At 37.1% G+C, this 25,968-nt stretch overlaps 2 protein-coding genes across 8 annotated transcripts in view; one reads left to right on the forward strand and one right to left on the reverse strand.

Moving 5' to 3' along the window:
- The window catches only part of Oseg6 (intraflagellar transport protein Oseg6), a 135,132-nt gene that overhangs the window by 18,340 nt on the left and 90,824 nt on the right, over positions 1-25,968 (forward strand). The window lies entirely within an intron of this gene.
- RhoGEF2 (Rho guanine nucleotide exchange factor 2) overlaps positions 3,413-25,968 on the reverse strand; it is a 582,225-nt gene continuing 559,669 nt past the window's right edge. For all 6 annotated transcript variants that reach the window (XM_067771577.1, XM_067771576.1, XM_067771579.1 and 3 more), the window contains 4 exons: positions 7,285-9,445; positions 6,562-6,798; positions 6,363-6,473; positions 3,413-4,174 (listed from right to left, as the gene is read on the reverse strand). In XM_067771577.1, coding sequence (XP_067627678.1) covers positions 3,908-4,174; positions 6,363-6,473; positions 6,562-6,798; positions 7,285-9,445 — 2,776 coding nt within the window. In that variant the 3' untranslated portion in view covers positions 3,413-3,907. The remainder of the gene's footprint in view (positions 4,175-6,362; positions 6,474-6,561; positions 6,799-7,284; positions 9,446-25,968) is intronic.

A 25,968-nucleotide genomic window follows, 5' to 3' on the forward strand; every position in this document is an offset into this window, starting at 1 on the left:
AATGAAGTAACTTAAACAACAAAAAAAAAAAAAAAATGTGATTTTTTTATTAATATTATATGAAATCTATTTTATAATGACAAAAATGTTGGTGATTGACATTTCGCGAATACGGAAAACATTCGCGTGATCATTCCAATCCCTTGGAACTACCAAGCACCAAGTAAGAAAATGTTTAAGTGACAAACAAATAATGAGTTTCATATGAAGTTATTTTGCAGATTTGAAAGGAAGCATTTTACTCAGTACTAAACAAAATTAAGGACCATTTCCGCATACGCGTTCGTATTTTAAAATTATGCGCCATACTCCGATTCCTTGCTGACGGCAGCTATCAAATATGATGTGGAAATGATTTTGGTGTTGGACTGGTTTTAGATATTATTGAGGAGAATATTTGTGTGAAGTAGATTAAAACCCCAACAGAAAAAACTGTATTTTACTCAAATAGGATTCCCAGGAGTAGTGATAAGTATCAATGGGACTCGCATATTTATTTCACCTATTTTGGCTGCATCCGAACTGCGGCCAGCCTCGTCCAACTAAAGTCAAAAAGTTATTCAATGTAATTCGTTTAAACGTTGTTTTTTCTAGAAATGTGTACAAAATTGTTGATTATTGTTTGATTAAAAAAGGTTTAACTACCGGCTTTAAATGTTTTGCTTTTTTTTGGTAACGTTTTATAAGCCCGTGCACCATCTAACTCTTATCAAAAGTGGTATCAAAAGACGGGTTTCCATCTCCGTTTTTAGGATTCGAGAGCGGAAATTAAAAATTTTATTTCTTTTGAAAGATATTTATAAAGACCCACAAAATGGCCCGAGAGGGTACGAAATATGAGGCCCGTTCCACAGTTTTTTTTGCACAGAACATCTTTCTGCGTTGGCGGCCTTGGGCCGCGATTCGTAAAAATAACTCTGGTTGGGTCCAACACCTTTCTGCATAGCTGTGTACAAAAAATCTGGCAAAATACAACAACCACATGAAATTAGATTTTATTAGAAATAAAATTTTTAATTTTTGTGGTAATTCTTTACGGCAGCATGACACTGCTAATACGTGTCCAAAAATATCGAGAGAGGTATTAAACGATGCGCCTTGGCATTAGTATTAATAATCCGAAGGCGGAAAATAAAAATTTTAACTCCTTCAAAAGATATTAAACAAAAACCGAAAAAAGACAACAACAACCACATGAAAATCGCCAACTTCAACTACAAATATCTCCGGACAAGAGATAAAATGTTTCTTTTCCGCTTTCGGATTATTGTTCTCGAGATTAATACGCGTCTCGATATTTTTGGACGCGTATTAGCAGTGCCATGCTGTCGCAAAGAATTACAATTTTTGTTTTCGGATTCTTAAATCGGAGGTCGAAACGTGTCTTTTGATATCAACTTTGAACATCTTTGTTAAAAATTAGGTGGTGAACCGTCTTCTAAAACGTAACATTTTTTCAAAACAACTGCAAAATTGCATGAGACAACTGCTAGTAAGCAGTTGTAAGATTTTGACGTCTTTGACAACTACACCAACACAAGGTTGTAAACGGCAATGCCACAAAAAGTTGTAAGACTAGACAACTCAACCGAAATTTTTTTTGACAGGTTGAGTTGTAATCTGTAATACCAAATTGCGAAATTTCAACTCAACCAGAGTTGAGTTGTAAACGGTAATAGGGGCATAATAGATCTGAATATGGGGATTTTTGGCATACATTTTCGCGATTTTATAGTTTCAATAATTTAATAAAATGATAGTCGAAAAATATTCATTTCTTTAAACTTATTTTACAATAATATGACTAGTTATAGTTGGTAATAGTCTAGTTGAGGGGTCGACTGCTAATACGCGACAAAAAACATCGAGAGAGGTGTCAAAAGACGCGTATTAATCTCGAGAACAATAATCCGAAGGCGGAAAATAACAATTTTAACTTGTTCAAAATATATTAAGGAGGAACCGAACAAAGACCCGCGGGTACCTCCGAAACCGGGGTTGGGATCAATAGTATTTTTGCGCAGAACACCTTTCTGTGTTGGCGGCCTTCGGCCGCGCTTATAAAAAATAACCCTGGGCTACGCCATGCCAAGTCCGAGTGTGTGGTATAACCGTGGCTACCGCCACGGTGATGTCCTTCAGCGTTCACAATTTTTTTTGTGGGTACGAACACAACAACAACCAGATGAAAATCGTCAACTTCAACTGCAAATATCTCCGGACAGAGATAAAATTCGGATTATTGTTCTCGAGATTAATACGAGTATTTTAAAACCTCTCTCGATATTTTTTTACACGTATTAGCAGTCGACCCCTCAACTAGACTTTTACCTTAGAGTTAAATATAAAGAAATCTAAGTAAAATTTACATTTTGATTAAATAAATTAGTCAAATGTTGTAACGCATTTAACTCACAGTGAAAACCAAATATTCTTTTGAAATTTTAATAAATCAGACCTAGGATATAATAGTTAACTTTATTAAGTGGATGGGGCTTATCTTACATGTCTGACGTTCCACATTCTGTGAACAAAATTGACTGGTTGCATCGGGACTTCAAATTTACAAAACATGTTCTTAGTGATAACTTTTGAATGGGAAATATCATTTACCCTCCGCCTTCGAACTAATAATATTTACAATAAAACAAGTATTTTTATCTTTTTTTCTATAATTTTTTACCGCATTTCTACAGTTGTTTGTGAAACTAAAGTTTACTCAAAATTTTGGCCCGTTTTTCGTTTAGCTGGCACATTTTTTGTTCTGGCTTCAACTGGCGCGAGAGATTTTGCTTATTCGAAAACTAAAGATGGCGCTTTTATAAGAAGAGAGAATGCACAAATAACTCGAGTGAAGAAAATTACAGCACACTCAATTCTCACTCAAAGCATACGGCGAAAATTAAAATGAAAAGTGGGAAGCAATTTTCAGAAACCCCAATCTCTCTTGTAGCGAGTGTTTGATATCAAACATACGAACTGACGCCTCTTGTTATGTATGCTCTTTGATATAATATTATATCATATCATGTGATAACATTTCGTAGGGTACGATATCATATGATAATAAATTTTCACATTAGCTGGGGTGCTCATGAAAAAATTCTGAGATACGGCATTTTTGAGAGAAATTCTGAAATATGTGTTATTCAAACGTTTTTTGAGATAGGACGTTTTCGAAACGGCAGCCGAGATAGGATGATATTCCGCTTAGCAGTCGATATGCTGTATTTGCTGTCATATGACACCATATCATATCATATGGCACCATATCATCTGATACCATACATTGTGTCATATATATAACACATTATATCATAAAATATGACAACATTTCATATGGTACCATGCCATATCCTATGATGCCATATTATCTGATGCCAAAATTATATAGAACTAAATACAAATAAAGTTTTACATTTTACGTACAATTTATTTTATTTGTTTTTTTTATTAAGTTGTAATTACTATTATTGTTATTGTTGCTCTTGTCTGATTTTTTACAAAAAAATGAATATGTTCATATTCTATTAAACATGGTGCTCATGAGCCAACTTACACATACCCATAAACATGCGCATATGTTGCAAGTTGCGCATGCGCACACAAGCTTTGTTGATCACGACGACGACAACAATTTTGCATTATCAATATATATATATATATGTATATTCTATATATGTATGTATAACATCGAGTAATTGAAATTCGTGCGACATCTAAACATGCATACATCCATTGGTATATATTATGTACATATATGTACTTGTATATGTGTATATGTATAAGTATATCTACAAAATTTTTGTTAAACATTTAGTCAATACTCTAATTGCTTGCTTTGCTTTTCTTTTTTTCACACTTTTTTGTCTCTTTTAAATAAATCTATATTTTAGGCCATGCTCGTTTAATTTTCGCTCTCATTTGTTGTTGTTATTATAGCTGGTGTGGTTTCTATTTTAATTGTTGGTGTGCTAGGTTGATCTGCTGTTGTTGTATTGCTGACTGTTGGTTTTGTTGTTGTTGTGTCTAATGTTGTGTTGTCCACTGTTGCAGCAACAGCTGCTGGGGAGTTGGAGGAGTTTATGTTGGTATTTGGGATGCTGGTATTGCTCCTGCCATCCGTTTCATCCGCTGTTGGTGCATTATCACCTACGGCACTGATTGGAGTTTCCTGAAAAAGTTAAAAATTGTAAATAATTTGGAATGAAAAAAAGAAAAGTAGAAATCGACATACAGGTGGAATATCACCCGGTTGCTGGTTGAAAAACGACCTATATCAGAATTTGTTTGAAGAAAACCTTACTTGAGATTTTTTTTCAAAAATGCTCTATCTGAGAATTTGTTTGAAGATAGCCCCATTTAAAAATTTGATTAAACCGCCGCATCCCAACGGAGTTCAAGTCTTCCTTTCTCTAGTTCCGAAAACGGGTGTCGATAGAAATATGTATTTTCTTGAACCGAACGTCTTCGTCCATTGTTGTTGTTGTCGTTGTAGCGATAAGGTTACTCCCCGAAGGCTTCGGGGAGTGTTATCGATGTGATGGTCCTTTGCCGGACACAGATCCGGTACGCTGCGGTAACACAGCACCATTAAGGTGCTAGTCCGACCATCTCGGGAACGATTTATATGGCCACATTAAACCTTCAGACCAACCCTCCCTTGCTTGGGCGCCAGAGCCTCGTCTGTTACTGAAACAGGATTCGCAACGGATAGCTGAGGTTGACAATTGGGTTTGGAGAAGCTATATATTGCGCTGGCAACCTGAAAGGGTTGCGCTACACAGCCCATTGAATCTGGTATTTTAGTCGCCTCTTATGACTACCGCGGGTATATTCTGACCCCCCAACCCGCTGGGAGTAACGTGCATTGTTGGTGTTGTTGTTGTAGCAGTGCTTCGTCCAATCGCTGGTGTGGTTGTAGCGGTAAAGACACTGCCCGAGTTGATGCATGCGTTTTGAACAGCTCAGCAAGTGGTACTTGCGCCTTGTTATTATTTAGCTTTCTTGTTGTTTTAACGGTAAAAGAAAGGAGGTTTTGGAGAGTGGTATCGATGTTAATTTCTATATGATCTTACCTCCACCCACCCCATCCCTCAGCTTCCAGCTATAAAGCTTTGCATTCTGACTTCGCCATAATCAGGTGTCATATTGTATATTACGTCGTCAAGGATGGGAATATTTGGTTCATCATCCACTTCGCTTTTTAGTAGTGAGGAAAACTTTTTTCTTCATGACATAAGCACACTCTGGACATCGGTCATTTGTTGGTTGGCAATATTACTCATATGTTTGATGCTGTCTATTATTTGACGAGTTTTATGCTAAAATTGTCTCCAAGATAAGAATCGAAATCGATATATGGGACTCGCATTTTGAGCATATCCAGGACCCAGTGGTTGTTGTTATTATTCTAGAGCGCTCCATCCAATAAGTGCGACCGATCATAAATTGTCATCAATGTCCTCTAACGGAGTCCAAGGAAAGTTGCAGTTTCAACAGGGGTGGACTACAGTGAGAGGAGTGTTAGAGGCGTTGGTTCCACTTTACAATTGAAGAGATGGTTGGTTTCCGCAACGGTTAAGTCTGCTTATGATATTTACGTTATCAAATGTATTCTACTCCCAGGGAAAACGCTTTGAAGAGATTCACAAATTAAAATTGAAAGAGCTGTCGCCTTGTCCGTCCTGATATCCATTATCAGGCGACAATCAGACAGCTTTGTGCATATTTTTTTGCTATAAACTGGTACTACGGAAGACCAGCATATATACCGTGAAAATTAATCAGTATTCAAGTACAATTTTAATATCACGACTAGGCAGCGCTCATATGAGCCTTTGTTCTCTTCGGTTTACTCGGGGCGCATTTAGATTCTATGCTGAAGAAACTCGCGTTTATTCATATCGTGGCGAGACTTTCATTAACAGGCTTGAACGAAGAAACTGGCGTCGCACTCCTTTTCCCAACACCACAGCAGATCTTTAAACGGCCGCTGTAGTAAACGATGGGTCCTGCGCATACCCTCTCCATTGTAGGTCAGAAAAAAAATTGTCAGGCCTGGTAATGCGACACACGCATTCCTATGATTTTTACGCGCTGATGCCAAATCCGCTCTCAGAATTGACGAAACGGTTCGTGATTCAGGCCTAACCCCAAAAGTCTGAAAAATAATCACTGGCCATAGGGCCGAAGCGGGACCCGGTACGCCAGTTCTGAAAGCTGGTACCAAAACGCACCGGAATACATTACAAACCAAAATCAAATTCTGAGGTAGAGCGTTTATAAAAAAGGATTCGAAAAAATTCCAAAATATAAAAAAAAAAAAAACAGCCAAATTAAGTAGCTCAAATAATACTCACCAATTTTGCTTCAACTCGCTGACGTTCATGCATCGCATTTAATAATTCACGCAAATGTTGATTCTCTTTGCGTAGACGCTCACGTTCCATGTCGCGTTCATTGATCTTTGGCTAAATAAAATAAATATAAACTCTCATTTAGTAAAGAATGAACTTCACGTCATACATAATGGCTCATTAGCCACCCATACATACTCACCAAAAGTAATGAAATTTGCGAATTCAACGAGCTGACAATCGTATTCAATGCATGACAGGGCACGCTTGGTTCCAGCGAATTAGCGTGTTGTATGCGATTAGGTCCACAGGTTGTAGGGGGAGGATTAATTGTTGTGCTCAGGTTTGCAGCGTTCGTCAAGCTCAATGTCATTGGCGAGGTTTGTGTAGAGCTATCAACCATGGCTAGAGCGTTTTGCATTTTGTTGCTTAGCGAAGACTGTTAAGTTGGAAAGAAAGAGGGAGCGAGAAGAATAGAGAAAAAAATTAGTACTTATATCATATATATTATTTCTAATTGCTGTTTTTATGTACGGTTCCCTTTTTCGCTCTTATTTGGAATCCAAATCTATGAATAAAAGTTTGGTTGTAAAGATGGAGATTCGGGATTTAGCGAGCTTTGGGCAATTTTCGTCGTAGTGCTTTTGTTTAGCTATATTTTATTAAAATAATTTGTTAAAAATAAACGATTGTGAGCACACAACGAAATCTATTTGTACTATGGCATTATTGTGAATATTTGCACTGCATTGCCGACAGTTGCTACCATACGCCCGATGGCAGCACAACTGTAAGTTTTAATTGATTGATAGAACAGCTGATTTCTGTTGATGTTTGATAAGATACTTTTTATATTGGTTGCGCAAGATGCGCACGGGTCCGGCTCATAAAATAATATTTTTAAAGAAAGTTTATCATATCATACCAAAGCTTCATAGGCATCATTAACGTCCATGTGTTCATCATCTTCATTGTCATCATCAGCGCTAGTTGTCGTTGCTGCCACTGTTGACTTTGCTGTTGTATCTATTTTATCGCTCATTGTTGTAACATTCACGGCTGTTGACGTTTCTACGGCTTCTTCCGTTATTTTAGATACGCTCTGCTCGTTTTGTGGCTCCGCGTTGCTTGCCGCTTTTGCGACCAACTCTGATAAATCAGTTGCTGCTATTGCTGTGTTTGCGTTCGTGGCAGGCTCTGATCCTTTGTTCTCTTCCGACTCTTTCTTCCCCACATCGCTTGCTGGCTGCTCATTCACTTCCAACTTTTCCAGCTCCACCTCGAAGCCCTTTTGTGTGTGTTCAACATTGTGACCTTTAATATACGCAGCTTCATCCTTACTAGGCACATCTTCTTTCGGATCGCTCATTACTTTACCTTCGCTTATTTTATCATCATTCAGCGCTTGCGTTACCTCATCGGCCGATTCTTCAGGAATGCTATCTGCGCTTATTGTGCTTTGACGCTTCACCAATTCGGATATGCTCGCTTGTACCACAGTACTTGTAGTGTCTTCCGCTGGTTGTGTAGTGCTGGTGGTCTCTACCTTTGTATCATTTTTCTCTTCCTGCCGTTGCGTCTGCTTCTGTTGTTGATGGTTTGTAGCAGCTGATGCTGGTGGTGGTGGCAGCGGTGGTGCTTTCATGCTACCCGCTGGTGGTGGTAAAGGAGGTGGTGGCGATGAGGTTTTTGATGCTGCTGCCGCTTTCGATGCAAGCGCCGGAGGTAATGCGGGTAAACGCAACTCATCAATTTCGCAATAGCCATCATCGTCTTCGTGTATATCCGCATCTAATAAAGCATTTTGTAGTACAGTGCGCGTGCTTGTTGGCGTTTTGGCGGTGGGTGGTGTTTGCTGTTGTGCGACCTGTCTATTCGGCGGTGGCAAGGGTGGTGGTATATCTGCTGCTGGCTCATTGCTTGCATTGGTTGCAATTTGTGTTGTAGTCGACGAGCCACTCGAGTTCATTGTTGATGTAGACGATGAATTCGACGAGGCGCCAGTAAGCGGTGTTAGCGCACCGTGGCTGTGTTGGTGTTGCTGCTGTTGTTGTTGCTGCTGCTTTTCATGACATTGATCACAAACAGCCGTCGACACAGCAGATATTTCTTGTTCATGTGTCACATGCATATAGTCATTGAGTACCTCGGTTAACGATTGCACTTGTGCATAAGCAGCCAATGCAATATCGGCGCTGTCTTTGGGCGCTTCCGGCATTGCCGCAATGTCGACAATCTCATGGAAGTGCTCCACCGGCAGACGGAACATATCACAAATGATTTTCTGTTTTTCTAACAAACCCTCACGTATAGAGGCGTCCAGGCGACGCAAACGTTCGGCTGGTGTGAGTACCGGTTCAGCGGTATGCGCAGGACTAATGCTGATTTGTATAGCGGTGGGTTCGACCAAAGGTGGCGACGATTGCATCAACGTACGCGTATTATTCGAATTATTTGAGTACACAATGCTGGCGCTATCACGCTTTGAACCGCTACCCATACCGGCGCTGCTAACATTCGAGCCAAATTCATCTGCACCGACACCACTAGCGCTATGACCATTAGACGCTTGACGCGCCGACTGTGTGTGACGAAGTGTAACACTAGCATTCTCATAGCCATCGTTATTGTTGTTCGGCTCACCGCAACTGCGCGTCGACATTGTGCGGTTAACCGCAGATGTCGAATTTAGCGATGCTGTAGAGGCGGATGATAAGGCGGCTGTTGAAGAGCCAATCGACGGTGAGAGCTCATTGTGACTGAGACGCATTTTGTGTTCGCCGCTACCTGCGGTTGGTGTGCTTTCTCGATTACGTAACTGTACATTATGATGCTCATTGTTATTATTGTTGTTGTTGACATTGACCGATGTCGCTGTAGCGATGGGCATCATAGGTGCCAATGGTGTTGTTGTAACGGTAGCTGTGGCCGAAGCGGGTGTCGGTCGTTCTGGTGTGAGTTCAAGCGACTCCTTTGTATTGGAATGCGGTAGGGTGGCGATTGCTGGATCGTCGACGGGCTCATGGTTGGCGTTCTTCGAGCGTGGTTTGTACTGTTCGGCGGCATCGGAAATGTGCTTGAACCACCTGTGAGGAAATAAGAGAGAATTTTCAATGAATAAATGCTCAATTTAAGCTATGGTAAATCAAAGTGATTTAAAATATAGAAAGAGCTGGAAATAGGTTACAGCGTGTGCTTTTAACATCATCATATATTATTTACAAAAAATATTGGCTTTTTAGTAAAATAAACAGATTGCAATTTTGGAAACCCTGATTTGTTGCTGTGATTTTTCAGTCGCTGTGACCAATTTCATCTAAATTGCACTTCACAATTGTGCCGAAAAATAAACGCAATCACGGACACAATCTGTGGTTTTCTCACAGCGACTGAAATATCACAGAAAATCCCAGCGACAGCTTCAAACAAATCAGCGTGATTTACTGACTGTGACAATATCTGCAGCTCGTACGCCGTCATTAACTGCTATTTATATCAATCCATGATTTGTGCTGCCTAACAGTAAATTTCGCCGTAAGCTTCATGCGAGGGCTTTTATATAGTCGGCAGTAGCAGTGACTGCTATGGCAACCATTTACTTGCAACACAAATGCGCTGGGGTGCGCTAGTTCATATAGTCGCAGTTAATTCTTCCCATGACAAGAGCAGCGAGTGGGTCTGTGATTGCGAACCACATATTAACATAGTCAGTCACTTACGCCGATTCATACGAAGCTTTCACTGCGATTTAAGTCGCTGTGACAAAATCACAGTTACACGAATAATAGCCAATTTTCATAATTACATATATCACCGAAAAAATGTGTAACTTCTTAATCAATAAATTCCTACACAGAATTATCTAAAAATGAACGTTTGTATGTATGCATGTTGTACCTTGATACCAACGATGCGCGTCGCACACCACCCGTGCCATTGGCAGCATTACTCCCACCATTGGTATGACTTGTAGCCTCATTGAAGCTGCCACGTCGTCGCTCCTTTTTACTTTGACCTTTGCTTGGCGACACATTGAGACTATTATTGTCGCCGGAATTGTGATGATTGCTATTTTTATTGCTAGTCAACTGTAATAATGAGCCATTGCAAAGACTCTTTCGGCGTACACCACTAAAAATGTCGTCGGGTGATAGGAAATTCATGTTCACGTGCGGTGATGAGTTTTCGAAATTTGTGGTGCAAAACGCGCGCAAATGACTGATTTTGCTCAAAGGTGGTTCACACAAGAAAGCAAATTAAAATGCTTTCACTTTATGATATGTACGGCAACAAAAAAAAAATTTTCGTTGTATTCACTCAAAAACAATTTTAATTTTGAGATTCATTTTGTCGGAGTATTTTGTTTTATTTTTCTGTTTAGTATTTCCTTTGGTTTATTTACTTTGAATCAGCACAAATTTATTGTACTCTTTTAGATGCACGCATGTTGTAACTATGCGTTTCTTTTTCAAACTTAACTAAAAGATATATGGAGTTTCAACACCTGCCTGGTTAAATAGTTAAAAATTGTTTACTTGGCGCCCGAGCATGCACAACGTTATTCAAATTTGTCTCATTTTATATAGTTTTATATTAACTTTTGAAGAGGAGGTAGCTTTAAAATATTTTAACTAAAATCCTGTGTATAGAACCTACCTTTGTTAGCCTTATTGCAATACAACATTTTTTTATAATTTCGAATAGGTGACAATCTCGGCAATCAGTTGAAATACTGGAGATGTTTACGATTTTCCTCCATACAAAGAAGAAATTCCAAAAAACCCTTCGGAAAAAAATTTCAAAAATAAATGCTAATTTTGAGAAACCTATGTAGAACTTGTTCAAATAAAAGTTCGAAATTTTCGTAAGACTATCGAGTTCTTTTTCGAAAACCGTTTGGACATTATTTTGCATAGTTTCAGCTACAAAATTCATAGTAGAAGTTTTTTGTTAAATTATCGAAAATAAAAAAAGAAGAATTTAATTGACGAAATTCGATAAAAATTGCCACTGCTATTTTTGTGTTCGCTGCTGTATATCGGAGCTGTTGTCCATTGATTGGGGACTTGCAGAGAATTTTAGTGACATTTTCTTTGCAATCTGCTTGCTGCAATTATTACTGCTCTTCTCATTCTTTCGGCATTTCGGTACAAAGGCCAGTGCTTCATTATTATTATGATTATTAACCCTCGATGTATCTGGACCTTTATTTAGACCTTTTGTGCTTGACCTTTCAGTCTATTACTGTATGTGCACTTTTAATGTATTTAAGTATCTCTTCAGTCTTTTTGCTCACTTCAACTAGATGGCAGATAGATTCTTTGCCTTGCCAGATCGACGGCTCCGCAGAGAATGTGAACAGGCGTTTCATCCTCTATTTCACAAAAGCGACAGATTTCGGTATCAGATAGATTTAACTTACGTAGGTGATATCCTACACTACAGTATCCCGTATAGTACTCAGTGAATGGTTTCCCTAGTGTGTGCCGTTGTGAGTTCACAGATGGGACCAAAGAATGCTGCTAAAGAGCCCTACTTTCTTAGGTAGTCTGCCTGTTAAGTACCTACATGCATCAGATACCCGGAAACGCATCCTAACAAAACCAAATTTTTTTTGGCTTCCAGATTATTTAGGACTACAATGCATTCATCATATCTTAGAAAAAATTGTGTAAGACTGCAAGGGACGTAAGGCTGGCTGCATGCCGGACATAATAAGGATCTTTATCGGGGATAAGCCTTTTGGTAGACATTCTCTACCGCAAACTTCTTCTGCATGCATTTTTTTCCGAAAAATAGTGGGTTAGCGTCCCATTCATATCGATTTCTGGAAGTTGGGGCCATCGATGCCAGCTCCCCTTTTCCGTCACCAAATTTCGATCCATGCGTCAACCAGACCACTGAATCAGGGTCCGTATATGGATCACGTAGGTGCAATACGGCATTTCTTATGAATTTTCTTAATACTTTCATATGCCCTGCCATGTTTCCGCTTTTTAGGTCAGAGGTATTTTGAAGTCTTAGTGCAGCACGTGTTATCGATTTATTTTTTTGTGCTTTAGCTCTGCAAACCTTAATAACATATTTTGACGTTGAAATATTGTTTTTTTCTTTTTTATGTGCAAAAATACGTGTGTCGAATTTCTCGTACGTGCTTTTAGTATAAACAAATTACAACAATAGTTGTACTATAGAAATATGAATGAAAATACAAATAAAACACAGCTTCCGTTAAAACAATGAAATAGAGATGTTTGTTTGGGAAAAAGAGAACTTAAAAAAAACTTGAAGAAAATAAATAAAATCATATATATTATTTCTAATTGCTGTTTTTATGTACGGGTCCCGTTTTCGCTCTTATTTGGAATCCAAATCTATAAATAAAGTTTTGGTTGTAAAGACGGAGATTCGGGCTATTAGCGAGCTTTGGGCAATTTTGGTCGTAGTGCTTTTGTTTAGCTATATTTTATTAAAATAATTTGTTAAAAATAAACGATTGTGAGCACATAAAGAAAATTATTTGTACTGTCACTATTGTGAATAGTTGCACTGCATTACCGGCAGTTGCTCTCATAAGCCAGATGGCAGCGGAAATTGATTGATAGAAAAGCTGATTTCTGTTGATATTTGATAAGAGACTTTTAGATTGGTTGCGCAATATGCGCACGGGTTCGGCTCGTAAAATATATAATTAATTCATTAAATTTTAACTTTAACCACTTTTCTTTAATTACATAATTTGGGAAAAATTTATACAAAGTGACATCAGGATGGACAAGGCGAAAGCTGTTTTGATTATACCTTGTCAATCTTTCAAAGCCTTTTCTACCGGTAGTGAGAATCGAACCTGCACTCCTACGATAATTGATTTGTTGACAAACACATTCAGCCAAAGCCATGCCTTTGTTGTTGTGCAACTTTTCGCAATTGCCTTCGTTGCATAGATTCATTCTTTGGACAGAAAAACTTTGTATGTTAGCTTTTACCAAAGCTATACCTTTTGTTGTTGGCGGTTAATTTTAAGTACTTCTTTACTTTGTTCTATTTATAGAATTAACCAATGATGTCTATTTGTATTATTAAGCGAAGATTGCCCTTATTGTGTTTTAATGTATGAATGACGTCACGTTGTTTGAATTTTACCAAATAATTAAATGAAATAATAATAACAGCACCTTAAAATTAAAGTTGACTTCAAATGTTCACTCAGTTTAAACTTTTCCAATTGAAACTTTGATTTCTTTAACCTCCGACATACAACAACACTCCTCCTAATTGCGTTACTTATTAAAATTGTTCGCATGCCCTTCAAATCGTATTTGCTTCAACTTTTATTTGACCAACAATGTGGCGCATAATTTATTATTTAAAGCAATCAAGTTTTCGATTGCCCTTCTCCTTGTCCTTGTCACAATGTAACAAAAGAAACCTTCATGGCATCAATACCTAGTTGATATATAATGTATATTAGGGTGGGTCGATTTGTATGGTTGAATGTTAACCGATATCGCGCCATCGATTTTACGATAGGATTTGGGCTCACGAAAAGTTCCACTACGCATACCCAAAAAAATAATTTTCGAGCCTGCGAAATTTAATTTTTTTTACTCCTTTTCGACTTTGATTTTTAAGGTTTTTTCATGGCCTACTAAAAAAATTTTCATTTGTATACCCTGTCAAGTTTTTGAAAAAAAAAAAATAATAATAATTTTTTAATGAAATTTCGCAGGCTCGAAAATTATCAAATGAAAGTTTTTTAGGAGGTCATGAAAAAAACCTTAAAAATCAAAGTCGAAAAAAGTAAAAAAAAAACGAAATTTCGCAGGCTCGAAAATTATTGCTTTGGGTATGCGTAGTGGAACTTTTTTCCTGAGCCCAAATCCTATCGAAAAATCGATGGCGCGATATCGATTAATATATCGATCCAGTCTAATGTACATACATATGTACATACTATCTACATATGTGCATATGTTAGTCTTTAATAATTAAGTAGCTTATGCAGTTTTGGGCGCATTGAAACTTTTATATAATTTGAAAGAAAATCGGACATTTTGAAATCAATCAACTACATTGGCTTGAATCAGTTTAGTTAAGTAAGGATTAAAGCTCACTGGCTGCATTGATTGCTAATTAATTAGTTTCCAAAATTATTCAATCAATTAATTAATTAAAAATAATTTAATACATTTTTTGATTATTTTGAATTGTTTTATTTTAATTAGTTGACTATTTTTTATTCCGATTCTTTTCGAAAACGATTTTGAGATTGGTTGGCACAGTTTGAGATCTAAAATTCATAGCTTTTTTCCCTTAAATTATCGAAAATAAAAAGAAGAGAATTGAATTGACAAAATTTGGTAAAAATTACCACTGTTATTTTTGCTTTCGCCACTGTAGACGTAAAAAAATTTTTTTTTTAAAAAAGACTCAAATGAAAAAATCAAATAATGAAATCAAGTATTTAAAAATAATAAAAAAGTTAAAGCCAACAAAAACACGAAAAATTTGTATAAATTAAAATCGATGAAAAAATTATGAACAATTCAAAATGAATAAATGATTGAAAATTATATTATATTACAAATAATCGCAGATATAGTAAAATAATTAAAATAATAAAAAAAAGGCATAATCATGACACAACTAAAGGTAATCAATCTAAAAACAATGGATCCACATAGTCAAAATAATTAAAGAACTAAAACAAACAAATAACTTGAAATAAAATAATGAAAGAATTAGGAAAAGATAATCAAATAATTAAAACAATCAAAAACTTAATAATCACTAAGCAACTAACAATAATCAAGTAACTGAAAACAATTAATAAAGTAAAAAAGTAAACAACTAAAAACATCTAGTAATTTAAAAAATCATATTGTGGCGAATATTAGCATTTCTAACATCACTATGCTGTTAGTAAATAATCACAACAACAAAAAAAAGCAAGCAGCCACTTATGTACATGTACACATTAAAGCAATCAGCCACACTTATGTACAAGGCAACGAAAAATATTCCACACACATAACAAGCAGCACGATGCGAAGAGATTATTTCACATACACATATGTAGTCAGCAGATAAGAGCGAAGAAGAAAGAGAAACAATCACACATCAAGTTATCATCAACTAAGAGCAGAAGCTGTTACTCACACATACACACGCATACAGCTAGAAGAAAAACATAAAACTACAGTTATACATATATATACATAGCTAAATAACCAAGTATGAGATACAACTGTTCCTGAAGGCATGTTCGTGAAAAGTCTAGACCTTAGGAGAAATAGGTGAACGAGGATAACTGAGAGTATAAAAGCAGCGCGAGGCAAGCGATCACGAATCAGTTTGATTTAAACACGCTATTAGTGGAGTATAATTGTAGTTGTGAAGTTATTTATTCGACAGTTCAACGATTCGAACGTTAGCAGAAAGTGCATAATTATCAGGAAGTTCCCAAAAATCGTTACAATGTTATAAAAAAAAAAAACAATTAAACAAGTAAATTCAATGAAAATTTAAAACTAAAGCAATTAAAAGATTTAGTGCATTAAAAAATTAGAACTAATTAAATAATGAAGAAGAGATAATCAAATAATTAAAACAATCAAAAAATTAATAATCAACAATCAATAGTCTAGTATACATATATCAATTAATGAAGTATTTGTTTAACGCTGTTACTTTCACTTTCCATGTCAACGTATGTAAGCAATCAAATCCAATTATTGTCAAAACATTTGCACTCACGCTCATATAATCCAATGCGACTTATTTTTGCACTGTATATGTCATAGCGTAACATCGCAACTCAAATACAAAATTCGAGTAAGATTCTTTGATACAGACCTCTTAAATAATGATTACTAATGGTAATGATTACCCGTTCAATTGATTATTTCCTTTAAAAGCTATTTAATGATTATTTGCCAATATTTTTTGATTACTTTTGATTATTGATTTTTTTCAATTGGAAAAAATCACAATTTTTTTTTTGATTATTTTCTAATGGTAATCAATTAATAATTGCTTCTTTTCGGAAAACAATTGAAATAATCATTGGCCATTAAAATATGCATTTAATTAATTGATTACTAATGCTAATTCAAACTTAACAGTTCTGCTTTGATATAAAGAAAAAACAATTATATCGTATAAAAAAATTTATTGTAATTGTTAATATTCTGACGAATATTAGTGACACTAAGTGATACTCCCATCACTAATCTGATACTAAGTAAATAAAGCCACAACAACAATGAAGCAAGCTACTACACTTGTATGTACGTAAACGAATAAATCATTATGTCTACACATATGTACGTACACGCAGCAGAGAAGAGATGCACAAACACATGCAGATATCTTATCTGAGATGCTCCCAAAAGTATGCAATTGTAATTTTTGAAGTGTCGCTCACAAATACACGCATATGAGAAGCTATATACGTGTATCTGTAGTTATAATTATATGGCGGTAACTAAGTAAATTCTGGAAGCGCCTAGAAGATGCCACGAGGAAATCACAGAGTATAAAAGCACCAGCGGTTGAGGCGCTAGGAGCAGTTTCAGTTAAGCACGCTATCTGTCGGGCAATAGATCAGTTTCATTTAAGCTATCAGTCAGTTTGGTTATTAAGCAAGCTAGTTGCAAAGTATAAGTGTTATTGTGAAGTTTAATAAAGGCCATTTTTCCATTATTCAATATTGGAGTTATTTATTCAACAGTTGAGCGATACGGACGTTAGCGAAGATTGCAAATAAGGGGAATTGCAGTAAATTCGTTACAATATTATCATTTTAAAATTCTTCTCGGCTTAGCGAAAATTTGTTGAAAAAAATTAAGGTCTATTTATCCAAAAGCTTGCAAACTTTTTATTCACAAGCTATTCAAATAAATTGCATAAAGGCTGTTTCAGCTGTTAGTTTAGTGCGCGATCTGCGCTACTCTCGAGTATTCTTCTTCCCTGTGAGTGGCGTATGAGCCACATGGCGATGACGTAGGTAAATGCGTTCATTGAACTGTGACATCCATCGTTAAACAAAAAATGGGTGGATTAAGAAAATGCATTAAAAAGCAATCATTTAATTATACGTGCATTCAAGTGCCTTTTATGCACTAAAAATTCGCTTCAAATTTTTCATGAATAAATGGGACATAGATAATAAGGAAGACTATCATTGTGCGTAGCGGGTTTTCACTTTTTTTTGTTATGGAAACATGTAAAGAACTACATTTAAATAAGCGCGTAGCTTTATTAAAAAGCAAACTATTACACGCAAGCATATCCGTACCACCTCGAAATACGGCTACCGGTGCGTATACGTAACATTTTATTTATTTTTTTTTTGTAAAAAATTTAAATATTCAAGGGAAGCAAATATAAGCGTGTTAAAAAATATAGAAATATAGTACAAACTATGATGAAATAATAAAGGTGATGTCAACAACATAACCTCACTTTTTCGGCAGCTCTATTTGCCAGTATTTACTTGTACATACTACAAAAGTACTAAATTTTTCCTACAAATTTCCTCAAAAAATCAAGTTTTCTACAAAATTTTGTCTATAATCGGCTTACATAGTTATTATATTTCTAAACGTATAGTGAAATCTACTCCGATCGTAGTAAAATTCAAAGGCAGTTATGTATGATAGACAACCCTCTAAATTATGCATGCCGAACTTGTCAAAATAAGGGAAAACGTCAACGGGATGAGAACACCTGAATATTAATTTAATTTTAATTAATAATAAATCATGGTACACACGTTCCGGGACATGAGTACGAAATGAGAAACAACGAAAAAAAAAGTTTAAAAAATTGGAAACTTTAAAAAAAAAAGTGTGGAAAAAGAACGTTTATGATCACTGATCACTAGTTTTCGATTAGTGCAAAGTCGGGTAAATATTGATCATCATACTTCGGCATAGCATAGGTTAGGTTGAGCTGGTTGGTAAATAAAGACGTCACATAGATTGAATGTGTCCATAGTTTCACCAGCATTCGTTTTGACGACTAAACGTAAAAACCACAATTAGTTACCAGGACTTAAGTTATAGAATAACTCCGTCCTCTTGACAAATACTTGACCTAGGACCTAGCTTAATTGATGCCTCGATATCTGGCACTTCTGCCGCCCTAGTAGCTAGAGCTTTGAGCTCGCGAGTGCAGGACACGAACACAGATCGTTCTCAACCGTTTCCTCCTGCAGCTTTCACCTTCTGTTGCCACAGACGAGGCCTAACTTATAAGCATGTGTCGCCAGAAAGCAGTGTTCAGTTATTATGCCCATCGTAAGCCATATGTAAGTCTTCTCTCCTTAGAGATATGAGCAACTTTGTGACATGAACTTAGAAATTTTGCAGCCTCGCGCTTTTGTCCACGTCTTCGTGCTTGTTCAATCATATGCAATTCCTGTCTCCTTTTGATTTCTCCCAGATTTTGATTTCTAACAGATTAGGACGTCTACCGTCGATTCATCGAGTGCTACACCCTCCTTCGCCAACTCATTGGCGTTTTTCTTATATCTTCTATCCCCCTCCAATGCATATTTGCATTCCAGTCCATTTCTTGATGAAGTACTGTGTGAGATTCTTGCCTTGATTGGGCATAGTTTATTAAAGCTAAACACTTTTGATTTGAATGAAACTTTAGTGTTAACGTAAAATGTTCGCTATTTCTAGTGAAAATAAAAATTTAAGTAAAATGTGCCCAACTGTGATGGGAATGCTGATGTGTTGTAGACGTTACTAATTCAAGAATATCACGAAATGTTAAAATTTTAGTTTGACCGGCGAAATCGTTTGCTATTAAGTACTTGATAGTGTAAATATTAGAAAGAAACATAACAGAAATATTTCATCGATACTAGATATGTGCGAGTGTGTCTTTAGAAAACTTGTGCTTAGCTAATTTGCGATTGCCGGCAATAATTGTAAGTAGGAAAAAGAGGAAAATGTGACACATACAACGCACAAACCCTAAGAAGTCTACATGCAGGAAAAGATAGAATAGGAAACATAAACAAATCAGTGAGTGCGAATTAAAATTACATATCGTTTTGTTGTGTAGGTGGGGGTCTTTAATTTAAGTTGTTGTGTATTTTTAAATAATTGCTGTTTTAACCATTTTATTTCAAATATGAACGTAATCGGTCAACAAATATGAATTTTCCAAATATCATAGTTTTGCTTTTTAATGTCAAGTTGCATTAAAAAAAACTGGAAATTTTTTCGAATTTGATTTGAGAAGCTGTTCCGATTTTCACATGTCGATAAATTTTTTGGATGTTTAGTATAGTAGCCTTGAACAAATGAATTGAACGTACAATAAGAATTCCAAATCAATTTAAAATCTTTTGTGAACACCGGAAAAGTAGCAAAATTTATGGAGAAGTTTGTGCTTACAACATTTTAACTACGCTTTTTTTCGAACAAATTGGCACTTTGGACGTCGATAGAAAATTAGGAAATTTAACTTTGTACAAAAGATATCAAACATTACATACTCCGCTGAGAGCTTTGGAGACAAATGTTGGAGTTGAATGTTGACATAATTTACTTATATACTGTAAAGATTAGGCCGGGTCGATTTGTGGGGAGGCAAAAAAATCGCCCATTGCTTTGTGAAAATCATATTCTAGGGATCAAAATAAGAAACTTTGCCGAAGGAACCATACCTCTAAAACAAATTCTGATCCCCCCCCCCCCCCCCCCCCCCCCCCTTTGGGTCGTAGGGGCAAATTTTGAAAAATCCCACTTTGAAATGCCTATGTTCTTCGTTTTGGAGTTTGTTTTTCTCTTTAGAAATTTATTTAGTCAGAACATATGTAAATGAAAAAATGAATTTAACTTAGTAATAGAAAAGAAATTAAAAAAAAATATTAGAAATTAGCGTTTTTACAATCCCCTTTTAAAACCAAGGCATCATTGGGATGAATTTGCATGTCGTAAACATAGTTGTGCGGGTTTTTTATTCAACCGTTTTAAAAAATGAAGGTATCACTGTGACACAATTGCAGATCGTAAAATTGCTTGTGTTGTTTTTTTAAAGCCACCACAAGACACAGCAGGTAGAATTGAAATTGCCCCTACCCAAAAGTTCGACCCAAAGGGGGGGGGGGGGGGGGGGGACATCAGAATTCGTTTTAGAGGTATGGTTCCTTCGGCAAAGTTTCTTATTTTGATCCCTAGAATACGATTTTCACAGAGCAATGAGCGATTTTTAAATCGACCCGCCCTAGTAAAGATATTCAATTTTTTGTTAAAATTTGACTTAAAAAAATTTTTTTTTAAAAGTGGGCGTGTTCGTCATCCAAAGTTGCAAATTTTTATTTAGAACACATATTTCATCATAATATCTTCAACGACTGCCAAATTACAGTTTGAAGACTTTAAAATTACCTTTTTTTAAAAGTGAGCGGTGCCACGCCCATTGTCCAAAGTTTTACTAACTGTGAGCTCTGCTCAGCTGAGTATAAAAATAGAAAACTTTCGCTTAAAAATATGCAACACTTTTCTATAATTTCTCTAATTCACATACATATGTCTTGCACTTTCTCCAATTTTCAACTCGAATTCATATTATAAGCGCCTAGAAGTATGTGAAAGTAAATTTAGAGACGTGCTCACAGGTATAAGGAGAGATCTTTATTATATAGTTGGGCACTGGAGAGAAATAGTTTTAACTTCAGTCGCGTAATTTTTATATTACATTACCGGCCAATAGACAATTATGGCAAAAATCTCTCAAAGCATAACATCTAAAAGTGTGTTAAGAGTGTAGGCAATTGCTGGAAAGAGTCAGGATAGAGAGACATATACATCTATTATTGGGCTCCTGGGCATACGGGAATAGATGAAAATAAAAACGGGCACATTCCTCGAAGCTTGCAGACATCTCAATCAGACTGAGCGCGATTAAAACAAGGCGAGAGTGAGGCACATGATCGAACAAGCAGGAGAGACGTGTAGCCAAGAGCAGGGCTGCAGAGTGTCAGAGATCATCTGCAAGTCTTACAACCTTAGACTAAAAAAGCGACTCTTTTATTATTGAAAAGAGCGAACTGTAGGCCCATGACTGCCTTTTGGCGTCACATGCTTTTAAAATATACCTTGTAAGTGATATCAGATGTAGAAAGCGCGAGTTGGAGGAGCAAACGATAGTAATTTTTCTGCACGTGCCCAGCGCTGGCCAGGCTAAGACTCCAGCTAATAGAAGTGGCACAACTATCAGGTCTAGAAGCAGCAAGTAGAACAGGTCCTAGAAAGCTTCTAGTATTTGTCAAGGGGGCGGAGTTATTTTATAACATAGGTCCTAGTTTTTCAGTTTGATCGTTGATCGGACCGGCAATTTCAACCTAACCTACCATTTCGTGATTTTTTACAAGGTGGTAAAATCTTCCACAAAAATGATTTCTCTGCTTAAAAAATTAAAATTGACTAGAGCAAGTAAAACGATTTTAAGTTTGTATTCTTTGGTTTTCAATCATTTTATTTTTCACAGTGTTTCTGTAAAAAAGTCCCTTTATTTTAACGTAAAATTAGTCATAGGTTTCAGCCTTGAAAATGGCCGTTTATAGATCGAACATTTGGTTCGGCTTCGGCTCAGATATTCACTTTTAGTTAATGCAAATTTGTGGCGGCCGCCGTGGTATGATGATAAATCCTGGGTTCATACCACGGCCAAAGCAACATCAAAATTTTAAAAACAAGTTTTATCAATTAGAAGACAATTTTTCTAAGCGGGCAAGCACTCCCGAGTGTATTTCTGCCATGAAAAGCTCTCAGTAAAAACTCATTTCCCTTGCAGATGCCGTTCGGAGTCGGCATTAATAAGTCCCGCTAATTTGTAGAAAAAGTTAAAAGGAGCACGACGCAAATTAGAAGAGAAGTTCGCCCTAAAAATCTGTTCGGAGGTTATCGCGCCTTACATTATTTTTTTTTAGATATGATTGAGTAGAATCCCTGATGAAGGTTTAAAGAAGAAGCAAAACGCGTAATGACGATTTTTGATGGGCCAATACATAAGAGAAATATTGAAAACGTTCTTCTGCCGCTAATTTAAGCAATCTTAAAGCTTCTACAAATGTATTAAAAACAATATTACCCACTGCAGCTTCTAAATAAAAAAAATGCATAAATTATGTACAATTAGTTATCCCATAGAATATAAAAATAATAAATTTAAAATATATTTTAAAAAATTTTTTTTTTGCTACTTCCGCTAATTAGACCCTGAACACGTACAAAGCATAACGTGCATTGTGCCGGTAAATAAATTCAAATCTACATGTAAATATGTGTGTGTGCCTGTGTAACAGACGAGTCACCATACAAGAGCGTACATGGCGTATGAGTAATTTTTAAATAAATAATGTGGGGTTGTGGATTAAACAGCGCAACGTACAAAACATATTTAAAGAAAATAAATGCGGACTATATAAATTAAATATTAAACAACGTGCCGAGTATATCCAAATAAAACCGCGTGGGTAGTAATTTACAGTGAAGGTATGTGCGTACAAAAAGTAAGCGCGTGAGACTTGTAAACGTAAGAAAGCAGACAGATTACTTCATACTATTTGATATTTATGCATATGTGTGTGTATGTGTTATTTTGTTTATATTTTTAACAACCCGTTGATTATTGAGGGGAATTACACAAAATTATATGTAGGCAAAGACTAGAAATTTCTGATTAACAAAAATTTTTTACTTAATTGAACAGATTATATTTATAAGCGATTAATCAAAATGATTAATTTTCTGCTTGATTAATCAAAATGTAAGTGAATAATTGCTTTAGTTTTTAACTTATTTGATTTCCCAGAAAACTGAGGAATCGTTACATGAATAATTGAAAAAGTGACGGGACCTATATGTTTTACGCCGACTCCGTACGGCATCTCCAGGGCAGACGAGTTTTCAGTGAGAAGCTTTTCATGGCAGAAATAAATAAAATAAATAAATGTAAGGCGCGATAACCTCCGAAGAGATTTTAGGCCGAGCTTCTCTTCCAATTTGCGTCGTGCTCCTTTTTAATTTTTCTTACAAATTGGCGGGACGGGACCTACTTGTTTTATGCCGACTCCGAACGGCATCTGCGAGGCAGATGAGTTTTCACTGAGAGCTTTTCATGGCAGAAATACACTCGGAGTGCTTGCCAAACACTACCGAGGGGCGACAAATTTTCTTCTAATTGAAAAACATTATTTCTAAAATGTTGATGTTTCTTTGGCCGGGGTGTGAACCCAGGGCATTCGGTGTGAAAGGCGGAGCACGCCACCGCGCCAGTCGATTCTCCATCGGGCTAACTGGTGTCAACACCAAGGGAATTTAAATCGTTTTCCACCTGGTCATTCCAGAGTAGTGTGGACCTCTGCTTCCATGGACGGGTTTTCGATAAGTTAACTTTTTTGGATGGAGCATCATCTTTCCTCCGCATAAAATGACCTAGCCAGCATTGTCGCTGTGTTTTACTTCGCTGGACTATATTGGTGTCTGCATAGAGCTAGTATAGCTCATCATTACATCTTATTCGTGACTCGTCGTCGCCAACGCGATGAGGCCCATACATCTTTGTAATAACTTCGTTCTCGAACACTCCCAGAGCTGCCTCATTTGATGTTGTCACGGTAATATTGCAGGGCGGCTACAATAAGTGATTTGTAGACCATGATCTTCGTTTGCCGAGAGCGGACTTTACTTTTCAATTTCCTACTCAGCGCAAAGTAGCATTTGTTGGCAACAGTGATTCTTCGCTGGATTTCTAGACTGACGTAGTTGTTTGTGTTAATGTCGGTTCCCAATTAATCGAAGTCCTTTACTATTTCGAAATGATGACCGCCAACAGTAGCGTGGTTGCCAAGGCGCAAATGCGCTGACTCTTTGCTTGGTGACAGAAGGTACTTCGTTTTTGTCTCATTCATCATCAAACTCACCTTTTCCGTTTCTTTTTTCAAGTTTCGACTAAGCAGAACTTACGGTGCAGGTGTTCAGGCCGATGATATCAATGTCGTCAGCATAAGCCAGTAATTGCACGCTCTTATAGACTTTGTCCCAGAGCAGTTAAGTTCTGCGACTAGTATAATTTTCTCCAGCACGAAATAAAATAAATTGCGTCATAGCGGGGCACCCTACCTGAAGCCTCGTTCAGTTTCGAACAGCTCGGAGAAGTCCGTCTCAACTCTGACTAAGATTTTCGGGGAAACCATTTTCAGACATATCGGCATATAGGCAACCCTTTTTGGTGATGTCGATGTAGGCTTTAAAATCGACGAAGCGGTGATGCGTGCCACTTCTTTTTCCGCGAGTTTTACTCCAAGATTTGGCGTATAGTGGAAATTTGTTCGATGGTAGATTTACCAGGTCTGAAGCCGCACTGAAAATGTCCAATCAGCCGATTCACGGTATGCTTCAATCTTTCGCACAATACGCTTGACAGGACCTTAAGTATATGCGAATCTAGGAAGGCTGATTACGCGATAGTTGGAGTAGTTTGCACGATTTCCCTTCTTGTCGACTGGGCAAACATTACAATCGTCGGGCATGCACTCGTCCGACCTTTTTTTTCATAAAAATTGATGCACGCACCTAACCAACTCTTCGTCGCCGTATTTGAATAATTTGAATTGCTCCGCAGGCGATTCATCAGCTCCCGCAGCCTTGTTGTTTTTTTAATCTTTCTTTTTTGACTTCTTAATAATCGGGTGGGGAGACAATAAGTCCATCATCATCGATTGCGGGCTCGAGTTTATCATCTCTCATAATCTAAGTACTCTCTGGACATCAAGGTCGCCGGTTTCGTTCTTACAAGAGCTTGCCCCGGACTTAAAACATACCGTCTGTCGCCGCATTTTTAAGCGTTATTCCTGCCAGCTAGCAGATCAAGTATCTCGAAGTCACGCCTTTCTGCTTCTGGTTTTTTGTTCCTGTAAAGATGTGTCGCTTCCCCTTTCACTTCGCGCTAGCTTTCACATACTCTTTTTGTTACGCTCTGTTTTAACGTAGGCAGCCTCTTTTCTTTCGCGGCATTCTTCGTCGTAGCAGTTATTTTTCCGTGGTCCCCGAAAACCAGTTTTTTCCTCGGCAGCGGTACGAAATGCTTTAGAGATATGCTCCCACTGCTCCTGCATTCCGTCTGGTTGACTTGAGCTCTCAGTGAGCAGGTGTGAGAGTCGAGTTGCAAGTTATTGGCGATCTGTTGCGAATGCAGCCTTTCGACGTCTAGCTATGCTTGTGTTTTTTGTTTCGTATTTTGTCTTCAACGACATAGTGATCCGAGTAGATGTTAGGTCCTAGAATTGTGCGCACATCTAAAACACTAGAGCCATGCCGTCCGTCTATCACAACGTGGTCGCTCTAATTGCGTGTATTTCGATCGATTTCGATGGAGGACAGCAATGAATATTTGTATGCATGTACCTCGTGCTATATTCAACCATGTTTCGTGCAGCGCCGAAGTCTGGATCAGTCTCAGTCCTTGAAGTCCGTTGAAGTCGAAGAGTACGACTTTTATATTATGGCGGGGGCACGCTCGTATGTACGCTCTAAGCGTACATATAATGCATCTTTCACCGCAACGTCCTTCTCCTCCGTTG

The sequence above is a fragment of the Eurosta solidaginis genome, chromosome 3 (assembly GCF_040869045.1).
Source record: "Eurosta solidaginis isolate ZX-2024a chromosome 3, ASM4086904v1, whole genome shotgun sequence".
In the NCBI taxonomy this organism is placed as follows: Eukaryota; Metazoa; Arthropoda; class Insecta; order Diptera; family Tephritidae; genus Eurosta; species Eurosta solidaginis.